Raw genomic sequence first — 12,594 nt, 5'->3', positions numbered from 1 at the left:
ACAAACATTTTAGCCTCTTCATGCCGTTCTTCTTGACCAACATCTTCACATAATCTGCTTGAAGATAGTAGAAATGGTTCTTTAGTTTAACAAACATCTTGGAAAAGTCGATTTGCCCAGCCTTAACATCGTCCACCTCGTGGTTTAGAGCGTCCATTTCTCTTCTCACCCTCTCGTGAAACTGGACCAAGTCAGCATCAAATTCCTCACGAATCAATGAGACCTCCAACTATGTTTGGAGTAAAGTGATAGTTATATCTTATTCCAGGACTCCATTAGAACCGTTCTCTTCCATGTGACGACGGTCATTGAACGACCAACTGTTGGCGGGGGATGGAACTGTCGGCATCTTGAAAGCGATTAGGGTATGAACTTTTGTTCGAAGAAAGGGTAATAATGTTTGGGGTTTTGTTATTTTAGGGCACCAATGTGTGTATATATATGGAGGCGGGTAATGAAAGGTCAAAACATGGAGCCTATGAGTCATATGCAATACGACATCATTCATGAAGGGTGTAATAGTTCGTCGGTTCCATGTCAGTGTTATGTCATGGCTGATGTCGCAATTGTTATCTATGTGGCACTCAAATCGGTTAAAATAAGTCTAGGGGACTAAATAGACATGTTTTCCACGACTTTCTTCCCTCATAAAGCCACAAAAATAGTTTAAATACTAAATGGACCAACCCTAGAAAGTTTGTAAGACATTTGTGTCATCTCCCATTTTGTTTTTACATATTTTATAAAATTTAGCTTTTAGTATAATATTTTTAGAATTTTTTTACAACTTGTTTTATAATTTCTTCCTAACCCCCATTAATGAATCCAAGATTCAAAGTAACATGTGTCCAACTTTAATAAGATGATAATATAACTTAGTCGATTTTTTTTTTCATTATTAGGTCGGGTTGTCAATATTATCATTTAAATGCAAGTGTAATATTAATTTTAACATCAAAGATCAAATAATTAAAAAAACTAATAAATATCATACGACGAATTCTCATATTTTGAAAAGAATATATAACACATCTACTAATTAGTATACTACTTTAATTCCTAACATAGTTAGAAACAGTTTACCTCATGTGTTTCATATTTTGATCACATTACTTTGCTCCCTTGCCATAATTTGACCTTGTTTTTTGGTTTTTGATATTTTGATCACATTATTTGCTCCGTTGCTATAATGTGTCCCTGTTTTATTGTGTTTCATATTTGACCACATTACTTTGTTTCCTTGTCATAATTTGTCCTTGTTTTTGATTTTTGATATTTTGATCATCATATTTTGCTCCGTTGCTATAATTTGTCCCTATTTTATATTGTTTATATTATTTTCACTTTTGGTTCAACCGACACTACTGACTCACCTCCTTATTTTTTCTCTGTTTGCTACGTTTCACGTTTCTCTCTGATCGATATGTCTTCAATTTTTGTTATTGTTTTCAATTTTTTTGTACTTCCGTTTAGGGCTTCGTTTTGTCATCGTCATCCTTTGTAGGGTTGACTGTGACACGCGTCTGCTGTGGTATCTTTGCGTCAGCGATGTACAAATGCGTCCAACTATGTAATACTTTGTCTTTGTAATAAATGCTTGGAATAAAACAAGACGCATTTCAGTGATACCGAATTCAATAAATGTACAAGAACAACCACAAGGGTGACCCGTGGTTCATTACGGACTCACCCACTAGTTTAAATTAAATTGTCAATGTGAGACTAGCACACTTGGTAGAGGTTTTGCCTCTTAGATTGAAGGTCTCGAGTTCTAATCTAGACGTTGACGATTTCGTGATACTAACTTCTAATCATTAACCCACCGTTCAAAAAAATATATAAAAAATAAATTATTATGTGACTATGTAGAATTCTTTGATTAAAACTTAAATAAAGTAAATAAATAACCAATGAAATAAAAAGAAGTAAAAAATTAGAGGTGTGATACCGTCGTGCACACCTTTCACACTAAAGTAGATTCGTCTTTGCAAATGTCCTCTTATATATTCAGTTTTATTTCTTTATTTTACTTTTGCTTTTATAAATTAATATATTTGTAATTTTCTAATTTTTTTACATTCATTTTAATAAATATAAAGATGTAAACCAAACCCAAAGTGGCCCATTTAAAACAAACCCAAAATGGCCCACTTAATCAATTTATAGGAAACCAAACCAAAGTGACCCATTTAAAACAAAACAGCACGGAGGCCCATTCGAAAATAAAACATCGAAAAATCCAACAAATCGAATTCGAACCTCGACTCAAACTTGTTTTTCCCCAAACCATATGGAGAACAAGCCCTAGTTGGCTCAATCTTCCGGGTCGATTCTCCTCTTTCGGAGAAATTTCACCTTGCTCTCTTAGGTACGTATTATAATTATAGTGTCGTTTTACGTTAGTATTTGTTGGAATTGTTCAAGTTAAATGCTTGAAATTTGACATAACTTCAATGTACGTTTTGGAAATTTTGATGATTGCCGAATTTTGTTTAGGTATAGCATGGTTTTAGCGAAGGAATGTTGTGGTTTGAGCTTGATAAAGCAGTTTGCACTGTGTATTATAGGATTTAGTGATATATGTTTGTGTATTGGATGATCTTAAGGATTTGGAGAACTAAAACCACGTAATTGTAGTTGTTTGAAAGAGTACGAAGTTGAACTGGTTACTAGAAACATAAATAGATGCCTTTTAGTTTGTTTGTAGAACATTTGGATTTCTTGATTTAGATCATGGAAACCACAAAATATGCAGTTTGTATTTTTTTTTTCTTGAAGCTAGATGCAATTTGATACAAGAGATAATATAATTGGATACTTTGTGGAGCTTATCATTTTGAGGGAAGAACCTGACTTGAAAATAGAAAAATAAGAAAAAGAGAAGTATTTGTTTGATTTTGGGCTGATGTTATTTCTATGATTTCTTTGTGCCTAAAGCAAAAGAATAAATTAATTTCAGTTTTCAACCTTAGATACTAATTACTAAATACAAACATCTGTTTTTTTCTTTTATAGTCCGACAACTTCCCTTTATATATACATTGTTGTTTTCTTTGAACCCAATCCTTTAGTTTAATCTCCTCTTTGTGGTTCTATATTACACACTAGTTGGCTTTAACCAATGGGAGTTTGCTATACTCTAGATTAAGGAACTAGAAGATCAATGCCTCTTATTTATATCACTATAACCGACACTAGGAAAAGACTAAAGTACCCTCTAGTAATCAGTTTCATTGCAAGATCAAACAAAGTCAAACCAGAAAGTCAACTTCTTATTAATCTATTTCTGTAATAGGTCACTTATTCATCTAGCTCTAAGCTTGTAACCCTTTGTAGGTGATTATGGTAGTATTTGATTTTTATTTTGTTTAATCATTTAATGTTAACATCTTATATATTTCTGGATTTCATCTGTTTCATCTTTGTTCAACAGTGGATTTTAAGCAATATGGAAGATAACATTCGCTCATTCAAAAGACCCCATAACCCCATTTTTGAGAATAATATCAATAAAAGAGGCAAATTTAGTGATCAATTTTCAGAAACCTCTAGTTCTTTAGAAACACTCTACCGAATACTATGCCACTCTAGAAAAATCGGTAGTGTTATTGGAAAAGGTGGAGTGATAATCAAGGCCTTACGTGAAGAAACTCAAGCTAAAATCACAATTGACGATTCTATCCCTGGATCAGAAGAAAGAGTAGTCATAATCTACAGTCCTTCAACAAAAAAACCAGTAACACATAATGATATGAATCTCCAGTGTGCTGCACAAGATGCTTTGTTAAAAGTTCATGATAAGATTCTTGAAGAAGATATAAATAATAATGAAAAATTGGTCACTACACGAATTCTTGTTCCAAATAATATGGTGGGGTGTCTTTTGGGAAAAAAAGGAGATGTTATTCAGAGATTGAGAAGTGAAACTCGTGCAAATATACGCATTTTGCCTTCAGATCAGCTTCCTGTTTGTGCTTTGAGCACTGATGAATTGGTTCAGGTAATGATTTGTGTTCTTATACTAAAATTACCAAAATACCCTTGTGGAGTTTCATGTGGTTTAACCATTAATACTTAATCTTTTTTGTTCAAACCATATAAGTTTCAGACACTTTTCTATATTAATACTTCCTGTTTGTGCTTTGAGTAGTGATGAATTGGTTCAGGTAATGATTTATGTTCTTATGCTAAAATTACCAAAATACCCTTATGGACATTTTTCTATATTAACCATTTTGATCTGTTAGTTATATATCATGTCAAAATGGTTAAATTGGAAAATGTCAAACTTTTATGGTTTGATTGAAAAAAATTAAGTATAAGTGGTTAAGCTGCAAATATTTTCATAGACTTGTTACCAATTTTTATTTAGCAATTAAGACAAGGGTTAATTGGTAAAAACACTTTGTTGATAGTCAATTTCACAAATGATGGATTTTATATAGTCAAATTTGCTTAATTTTATCTGTCTATTGAATTAATATTTACTTCACAAAAAACTGATACAGAAATTTAGAACTCAGTTTCTTTGAAATCCATACAATTAATTCAAACAAAGGATTAATTTGGTAATTAAATAATTATATTTACTTTTTCATGTAAAATATATTTGATATTTACATACTGTTTTGATATATAATCACAGATATCAGCTAAACCAGCTATTGTAAAAAGGGCTCTCTATGAAATTTCTACTTTGTTACATCATCATCCACGCAAGGACAACTTCATTCCTTCCGGGCCCCACGGATTTCATCCACCTGGACCTCAAATTACAAATCTACCCCCGCCTGCCAGGTGGCGGGGGGATTATGGCAGTGACCATTCAAGATTTGGTGATACTCCTGCTGAGTTTTCAATGAAAATTCTTTGTTCCACAGCAAAAATCGGAGGGGTGATTGGTAAAGGTGGCTCAAATGTAAGACAAATTCAACAAGAAACTGGAACTGATATACATGTTGATGATGTGGCAGTTGACTCAGATGAACGTGTGATTTGTGTGTCATCGTTTGAGGTCAGTGGTTTTCTTGAAGAGACCATTTTGGCTCTTGTGGTATATGGTTCTTTTTAGTTTAGGTCCAAGGGCAAAATGGTCATTTGTAAAAGAGCAAGTTACATTTTGGTTGCTAAGTTTTTTTAAAAAAAGTTATAGTTTTGGTCCTAAATAGTTTTCTCTTGCAGTTTGAGTTTTTTCAAAAATTGTATCTTTGATAGTTTCCTCTTGCAGTTTTGGTGCCTATAGGGACCAAAGTTGCAAGAGAAAACTATTTAGGACCAAAACTGAAAATTGTGAACAAATTCAGGGACTAAAATGTGAATTACTCTAAAAGGTTTACAAGTGAGTATAGCTAGATATAACTACCAGGGACCAAAATTGAAATTTTTGAACAAACTCGGGGACCAAAATGTAAATTACTGTAGAAAAAGTTTACAAGTGAGTAGTTAGATTTAAAGACCAGGGACCAAAACTGATTATTTTAACAAATCTGGGGACCAAAAATGTAAATTACTCTTATATAGTCAACAAGTGAGTAGTTAGATTTAACAACCAGGGACCAAAATTGTTATGAAACTTCAAAATAACAAGTAAAATTGCAAAACCGATTCCACTAGGGACCAAAAAAGAAAAGAATTTTAAACCCGGGGACCAAAAATGTAATTACTCTTATATAGTCAACAAGTGAGTAGTTAGATTTAACAACCATGGACCAAAATCGTTATGAAACATCAAAATAACAACCAAAATTGCAAAACCGATTCCACTAGGGACCAAAAAAGAAAAGAATTTTAAACCCAGGTACCAAAAATGTAATTTATATAATTGTGAAATGTTGGTGTGGATTTTGTTAAAATGGATTTAGGATTTGAGGAATCCAAGGTCAAGAACGATCGATGCAATTCTTTTTTTACAAGAGAAAGCGAGTGATTACTCTGAGAAAGGAATTGTTAGTACAAGATTACTTTTGCCATCTAGTAAAGTCGGTTGCATTCTTGGGCAAGGTGGACATGTGATTAATGAAATGAGAAGGAGAACAAAAGCAGATATTCGTGTTTACTCTAAACAAGAAAAGCCTAAATGTGCTAGTAAAGATGAAGAGCTTGTAAAGGTGACGTATTATGTTGTTTTCACTTTATGGTGGTGTTTGTATGATGGAATGTAATCACTCATTCCATTCCTTTGCTTATTCCATTCCATTCAGGTGTCTGGAATTTATGGTACGGTTAAAGATGCGGTAGCTGAGATTGCTTCAAGATATCGAGCAAGATGTCTTCGTGATGCAAAACCTGAAGCGGAATCATCTCCTCATGGTGGTCGCTTAGCTGGCTATGAACCTTTTACAGTTAGTCAAACTAGTCAAATTATTACGAGTTTTTTTTATTTTTATTTTTATTTTTGTGATTGTTATTTTGTTATTGTGTTATAGGGTGGTGGAAGGGTGTATGATGAACCACGTAGCTATCCACCTCCTGCAAGGGACTATGAACTTTATAGTCACTTGGCTCCTCATAGGGACTATGAACCTCATAGCCATCAAGCTCTTGTGAGGGATTATGAAGGTGGTGGATATCGGGCTCCTGTTAGGGACTATGAATCTAATGACTATGTTGCCCCTCGTTTGGGTTACTCTTCTCCTCTAAGGGACTATGAGTATGAACCTCAGGGTTACCAAAGGTAATATACTATGACATTACTCATGAGAACATTATCTTTTGGTATTTTTTGTCTTTATTTATATGTTGATATATTTTGTTCTATGTTCTACATTAGATTCTTACGTGGTGTGGATATGAAGATGTCGAGTAGCAGTAGAGGTTTTTCTATTGGGAATGCTAGTGAGGTTAGTACTTTGACTTTTCAATTTGTTTTCTATCAAGTTGGACTAATGATTATGAGGGTGGAATGATACTATTGAAAATGATTATATCAACTTAATTGTTAAAATTATTAAAACTAACCTCTAAAACTAAAAAAAGATATTATATAGGAAAGATACTTGATCTGATTCCGAAATGATTTCTCTACTTTAGGGGATAATTCCTTACCAAAAGAACGTCCTAAATGAATTGCTAAGTAAGGAATAAATCATAGTAATAATCTAAACAATTTTTTATTATCTTAGAAAAGGAAACTAGAACAAATAGGAAATCTTTCTTCCTGACACATACATAGTGTATCAACATGTTATTGACTTTCAACTATTGATGGATTCAACGAAGTTTCAATATCTTGTAATTTAGTTTTAACATTAGATTGTTCGGACAATGCACGACAAATGACCTTTTATGAAATGGAAGCGCAATTAGCGTCAAAATCGCATATGGAAATCATCAAAACCTCGATCCACCACAGGGTCAACAACATCAATTAACAACCCTTTTGATGTGTCTATTTCGTTCTCATCAACCTATGGGGTCTTGCGGATTTTAGGTCAAACCTCTTTAAGTTTGTAGCTATATGAACTTTAGCTTCACTAAGAGGGTGTTTAGGATTGCTTTTCAAAATAGCTTATTGACTTATTGATTTTTTTTGGGTATTGCATAAGTGCTATTCAAAATGGCTTTTTGGCATGCTTTAAAAAGGAGGTTTCCAAAAGGGAATCTTGACTTTTTAAGTGTTTTTGGCTTTTTAAACTGAAAATGACAATACTACCCTCAATGAATTCTCTCACTCTCCTTTTCTTCTCTCCTTTCTTTCCATGTCCTTTTTAGTCGTTTTACAAGTATAAAGCTTTTTTCCACCGTAAAAGCTAATCTAATTTTTTTTTTTTTTTTTTTTTTTAAATTTCTTTTTCTACCGCAATAAGTCCATAAACACTTTTGCCCAAAAACACTTTTGAACTTTGAAAAGCAATCCCAAGCACCCCTTAATTATCATATAGAGTTTAAATACACTTATTAGTTATGATTCTATACACGAGATTCATTTGAGAGTGCATCAATCGCGGTCTGCAAATTGAAAAAGGGTATCCATTTAATCATAGAAAGATCTGCTATGCTCGCGGTGGAGTCATCTTGAAAAATTGTTAAATTTATAGGACTTCATTGCTTTTTATTACCTCCCTCATCACATAATTGGAAAAGTTTTTCTTCCTTTTAGCCATGGGTGATAAAACATTATTTGCACTTGAAGATCGGTTAACCCTAAATAAATTGATAAACATGCTTGGAGAGGCTATGATGTAGACAATACAAAACATAAATTCTTTCAAGAATCTTTAAATGAAGAACGACATTAATTCTTGCATGGGATTATCATGGTTAATGCTACGATAACCTTATCGATGTCAGTCGCTCTCGGTTCACATTCGGTCTCTCTCGGTGGTAATGGTGTATTGGGGGTTAGCCCATACATAAAGACAATACGACATTAAAAGCAATCCGAATCAACACAGCTCAGGCTGGTTCTCTTTATCGACTGCAAACCAACTATGCAAACCGAGAAGCAATATATTATGGCAAGAAAATCACCCTTACAAATCCTTATGCAATATCCTAGGAAATACGGAAAAAGTAATACTATTATATTGGAGGGTACTACCTTTGCAACCTAAGGACAACTACATAACCCGGTTAAAGAAGCAAGAACCCGCACCATCTTGTTTGTATATAAGAACATGTATATAAGAGCATCGATACACATTGGTAAGGACCATAACTTTGGCTAATGGAAGATGCACATTAAGGATTATATATACCGGACAAAAGTACATGAACCATTGTTAGAGCATAAATTTGAAACGATGATGGGAAGGATAAGCTCGTGGCAAAAAGCCAATAAGTATGTGCTTATTGGCTATGGTTTAGATAGGATCCACAAAAGTATCAAGACCTCTAGTTAGATACTCTATCAAACAATTATTTGCTATCGATAGATTATCCTAAAGTGTTGCGAATCAAAGAAATCTTATGGTGGAAGCATATGCTATGAAGGAAGATATGAGTTTATTTGAAAAGAACCAAAAGACCTTTTGTCTCACGGGAAAAAACATTATAAAAGAAGTGGGTGTTCAAGAATAACAAGATGACAACAAGAGGTGCAAGGCAAAAGTGGTGGTTAAGGGTTTTCAATTGTAAAGTGGAAGCATATGCTATGAAAAGAGGAGTTGATTATAACAAGATCTTCTCTCTAGTAGTGAAAATGACCATAACCAGCCTTGAGTATTTTGGTTGCGGAAGATTTGTATATGGAACAATGAAATGTCAAGACAACATTCCTACATGCACTCTAAGAAGACATCTAGTTGTCGCCACTGCCACAAGCAATAAGAAAAGTTGGGGTGTAAACCGATGAAAAACGTATATGGGTTAAAGCAGACACATGTGCAACAATAGTTGAAGTTTGAAAGCTTTATGTAGGGGAATTGGACAATATGTACGTGAAATGTGGAATGGGTCACTTTTGTTTCTTTTTACGTTGATGATATATGTTAAGAATGTTGCATAAAGAAATTCAATCTGTCTTATATTATAATATTGTCATATCTTTTGGTGATATGTTGGTAGCAGGATCAAACATATTGTTAAAAGATTCAAAGATGAAAGATTTGAAGCTTTTAAAGAAACAATCATCGTAGACAAATGAATAGATGAGTAAAGTTCCTTATACATCAATAATACGTAGTTTGATGTATGTTATGGTATGCATGAGGCAAGATATTGCTCATGCAATGAAAGTTGCTTGTAGGTTCATGTCATTCTGAAAAAAGAGCATTGAGATGTAGTCAAGTGTTGCTATGCTACTTGGAAGGCACTTCTAAGATTGCTCAATGTTTTAGACAAATATGCTATCTTTGTAGGTTTTGCAGATGCAAATTTGGCCAGTTCTTTAGATTTGGGCATAAGCACTACAAAAGAATGTTGCTCTCTGAACCATAGACGTTGTTTATATGGCTATTGTAGAAACAAGATATCACATTAGTAAGCCTAGACGTGGAACAAGATATCACATCTTTTAACCATAGACATATGGTTAAAAAAAAATTCTATTAAAGCTAGACGTGGAACATGAACACAATGTTCTTAATTTGCTCAACCGGGACATGACATGTAGTTCGTCTTGCAAAGATGTAGTGTTTCAAAGTAAAGCGAAACACATCCAAATAAGATATCACATTATCAGTGAATTAATAACTGATGGTATGTTGTCATTAAGAAAGATTAGGCTTACTAAAGTGGTGATAACATAAAACCGGTCATTTAGATGTTTGATGAGAAGACGCTCGACTTAACTTAAGAGAGGGAGATGAGGCTGCATGCTTTATGTTTACTAGAAGAGAGTTGTATGTCTTTGAAGACAATTGGATTTGCTGATGAACTTCCAACCGTGAGATTGTTGAGTTGTGGAGTCTGATGATGGTTGTCAATGGGATTTATTGTAATCTCTCTCTTTATATGGATCTCATGTAATTTGTAAACCATAGTTGCTTATCAAATATCTACAAAACTCTTTGTCTTTGTATTAACTTCTCAAAGTTATCAAAATATCTTCTAAGGCTATGTTTGGTACGTCACAACTAGTTTATTTTTTTGAGCTTTTTTATGTTGTCGTGTTTGGCAAACCAAAAGGTAGCTTATAAGCTAGCTTTTTAAAAAACTACTTAGACTAGTTTTTTAGGAGTTTTTTTAAAATTTTCCAAATATACCCCTTAATTAATTGTAGAAACACATTCTCTTAAATGCCCTTTTATGTAATTTTATATCATTCGACTAGTTTTATCAAACGTTATTTTTTACCGGTTAGCTTTTTATTTAATAGTTAACTTTTTATTTAACAGTTAGCTTTTCAGCTATCAACTAGCTTTTCAGCTAGTATGCCAAACATAGCCTAAAACTGAAAAAAGATATTAAATTCAAGGATTCTCTACTTAAGGAGATAATTCATAATCAAAATAAGATCCTAAAGTTATTCCAAATTAAGAAATAGTACCTAATGCTAAATCTAAGAGTGAATTACATAAATCCCCATGGTTTACCGGATATTACGGATTGCGTCCATGTACTTAGTTTTTAACATTCTCCATCTCCAGTGCTTTACATTTTTTATGCATTTCATCCCTCGCCTATGTAAAACTATGTAAAATGACTAATTTGTCCTCATATGATTAGGGTAAATCAATCACTTTACATAGGCCAAAGATGAAATGCGTTAAAATTAAAAACCATAAGGGACTGAGAATGTAATTTTTAGTTAACAACATGGAAGATTTATGCAATTCACTCAAAATCTAAACAAAATCTTCTTTTCATCTATGCTACCAATATATGTTCAAATTTCTTTCATCTTTTTCCATCATATTTTCTCTATGAATTACAATAAATTTATTTTTCTTGTGAACATTTTTAGATAACGGGAACAAGACCATATGGTGGGGCTTCAGAATCCTCCATTGCTGACATCCATGATCCATCCCAGCATTTGAATTCCACCCATGAATCCTACCAAATCTACAATTTACCAAAACGCCCTTCGCACACCAATACTAATCCCACTTCACACACACCATACAATCATTACTCACAAAAGTCTTACCACATCTAACCACAAATACAAATCCCACCATTGTTGTTGACCATATCAAGATTTTGTACCTTATTTAAAATGTTTTTGAGTATAAGGTAAAAAGGTAAATTTAAAGTCCATGATGTAGAAGCACTTGTGTTTTTGCACACGTGCGTAATGCACATATAGTGTTATTGTCGACAAATCTTATCTACATCGCCTATGAAATGTCAACCTTAAATAGTTGATAAATGCATGTCAAGTATTATCCACTAACCCTTGTTTTATGGTACAAAGTGAAGTACTAGTAATCTTTGCATGTTGGACTACACCCACAATGACACTCAATTACGTGATGTGATTTCCCACTTAATCAATTTGTGTTTTTTTAGCCACAAACCCCTATACTTTGATTGATATTTCGTCTTTTTATAAAAAAATCAGCATCACTTTATTTGGATTCTCACCATTTTTGACTTGGATACGTAATACGATAATGAAGATTAAATTGTGGGTTTCATTTTTATTTTTCTTTACATCACTTCTAACAAGATTAAATGAGTTTTATGCAAATGAAGTTGTCAAGTCATTGGAAGTGGAACAAATTCATCCATGATTTTCTTTTTATTATGTAAATCCATGGACACCAATTTGGTGGAAGTAGGACAAAGAACACTAATGTAAATCATTGGAGCAAATGTCGTGTCTTCTAAAAAAGTTTATTCCGAAAGAAGCCAATCCTTGGGTACAATGTTTTTTTTACAATGTTTTTTTATTTATTATTATTGTTTTAAAGATAAGATCTTAAGTTTATATATATATATATATATATATATATATATATATATATATATATATATATATATAGGAACCGCGAACACTATTCTCCACTAATCATTTCGTAAATGGCACAAACGTCAATCTCATTTACTTGGTCGTGACACGATTGAACGCGATGCACGTGCATTGGACGTAATACGTACTCGAGGGAATAATCATGTGCGACGAACGTCTATGGAACGTCATTTAAATGAGTTTTTCTTTCTTCTTCATTTATTTTGGGATTTTTTTAAATAGATATATGTTTGGTTTTA

General features: G+C 33.0%; 1 protein-coding gene across 1 annotated transcript; it reads left to right on the top strand.

Annotated features, from left to right (window-relative positions):
* Nucleotides 1-2,258: 2,258 nt before the first annotated feature.
* Nucleotides 2,259-11,772, top strand: LOC145166836 (KH domain-containing protein At4g18375-like). Its single transcript, XM_079085874.1, has 8 exons — nucleotides 2,259-2,368; nucleotides 3,434-4,000; nucleotides 4,646-5,014; nucleotides 5,862-6,107; nucleotides 6,201-6,341; nucleotides 6,426-6,673; nucleotides 6,770-6,839; nucleotides 11,345-11,772. Exons 2-8 carry the CDS (start codon nucleotides 3,449-3,451, stop codon nucleotides 11,537-11,539), a joined length of 1,821 nt encoding a protein of 606 aa, XP_078942000.1. The 5' UTR covers nucleotides 2,259-2,368; nucleotides 3,434-3,448; the 3' UTR covers nucleotides 11,540-11,772.
* Nucleotides 11,773-12,594: the final 822 nt, after the last annotated feature.

Source organism: Lactuca virosa, chromosome 3 (genome assembly GCF_052849685.1).
Source record: "Lactuca virosa cultivar CGN04683 chromosome 3, Lactuca_virosa_CGN04683_v6, whole genome shotgun sequence".
Taxonomy (NCBI): Eukaryota; Viridiplantae; Streptophyta; class Magnoliopsida; order Asterales; family Asteraceae; genus Lactuca; species Lactuca virosa.
This window is presented reverse-complemented; position numbering and strand designations above follow the sequence as displayed.

Bases quoted from the DNA above. Each gene is read 5' to 3' on its own strand.
- LOC145166836 (XM_079085874.1), top strand. From the start codon at position 3,449: ATGGAAGATAACATTCGCTCATTCAAAAGACCCCATAACCCCATTTTT. The intron at 6,108-6,200 runs GTGACGTATTAT...CATTCCATTCAG, and splicing joins AAGATGAAGAGCTTGTAAAG to GTGTCTGGAATTTATGGTAC. The intron at 6,840-11,344 runs GTTAGTACTTTG...GAACATTTTTAG, and splicing joins CTATTGGGAATGCTAGTGAG to ATAACGGGAACAAGACCATA.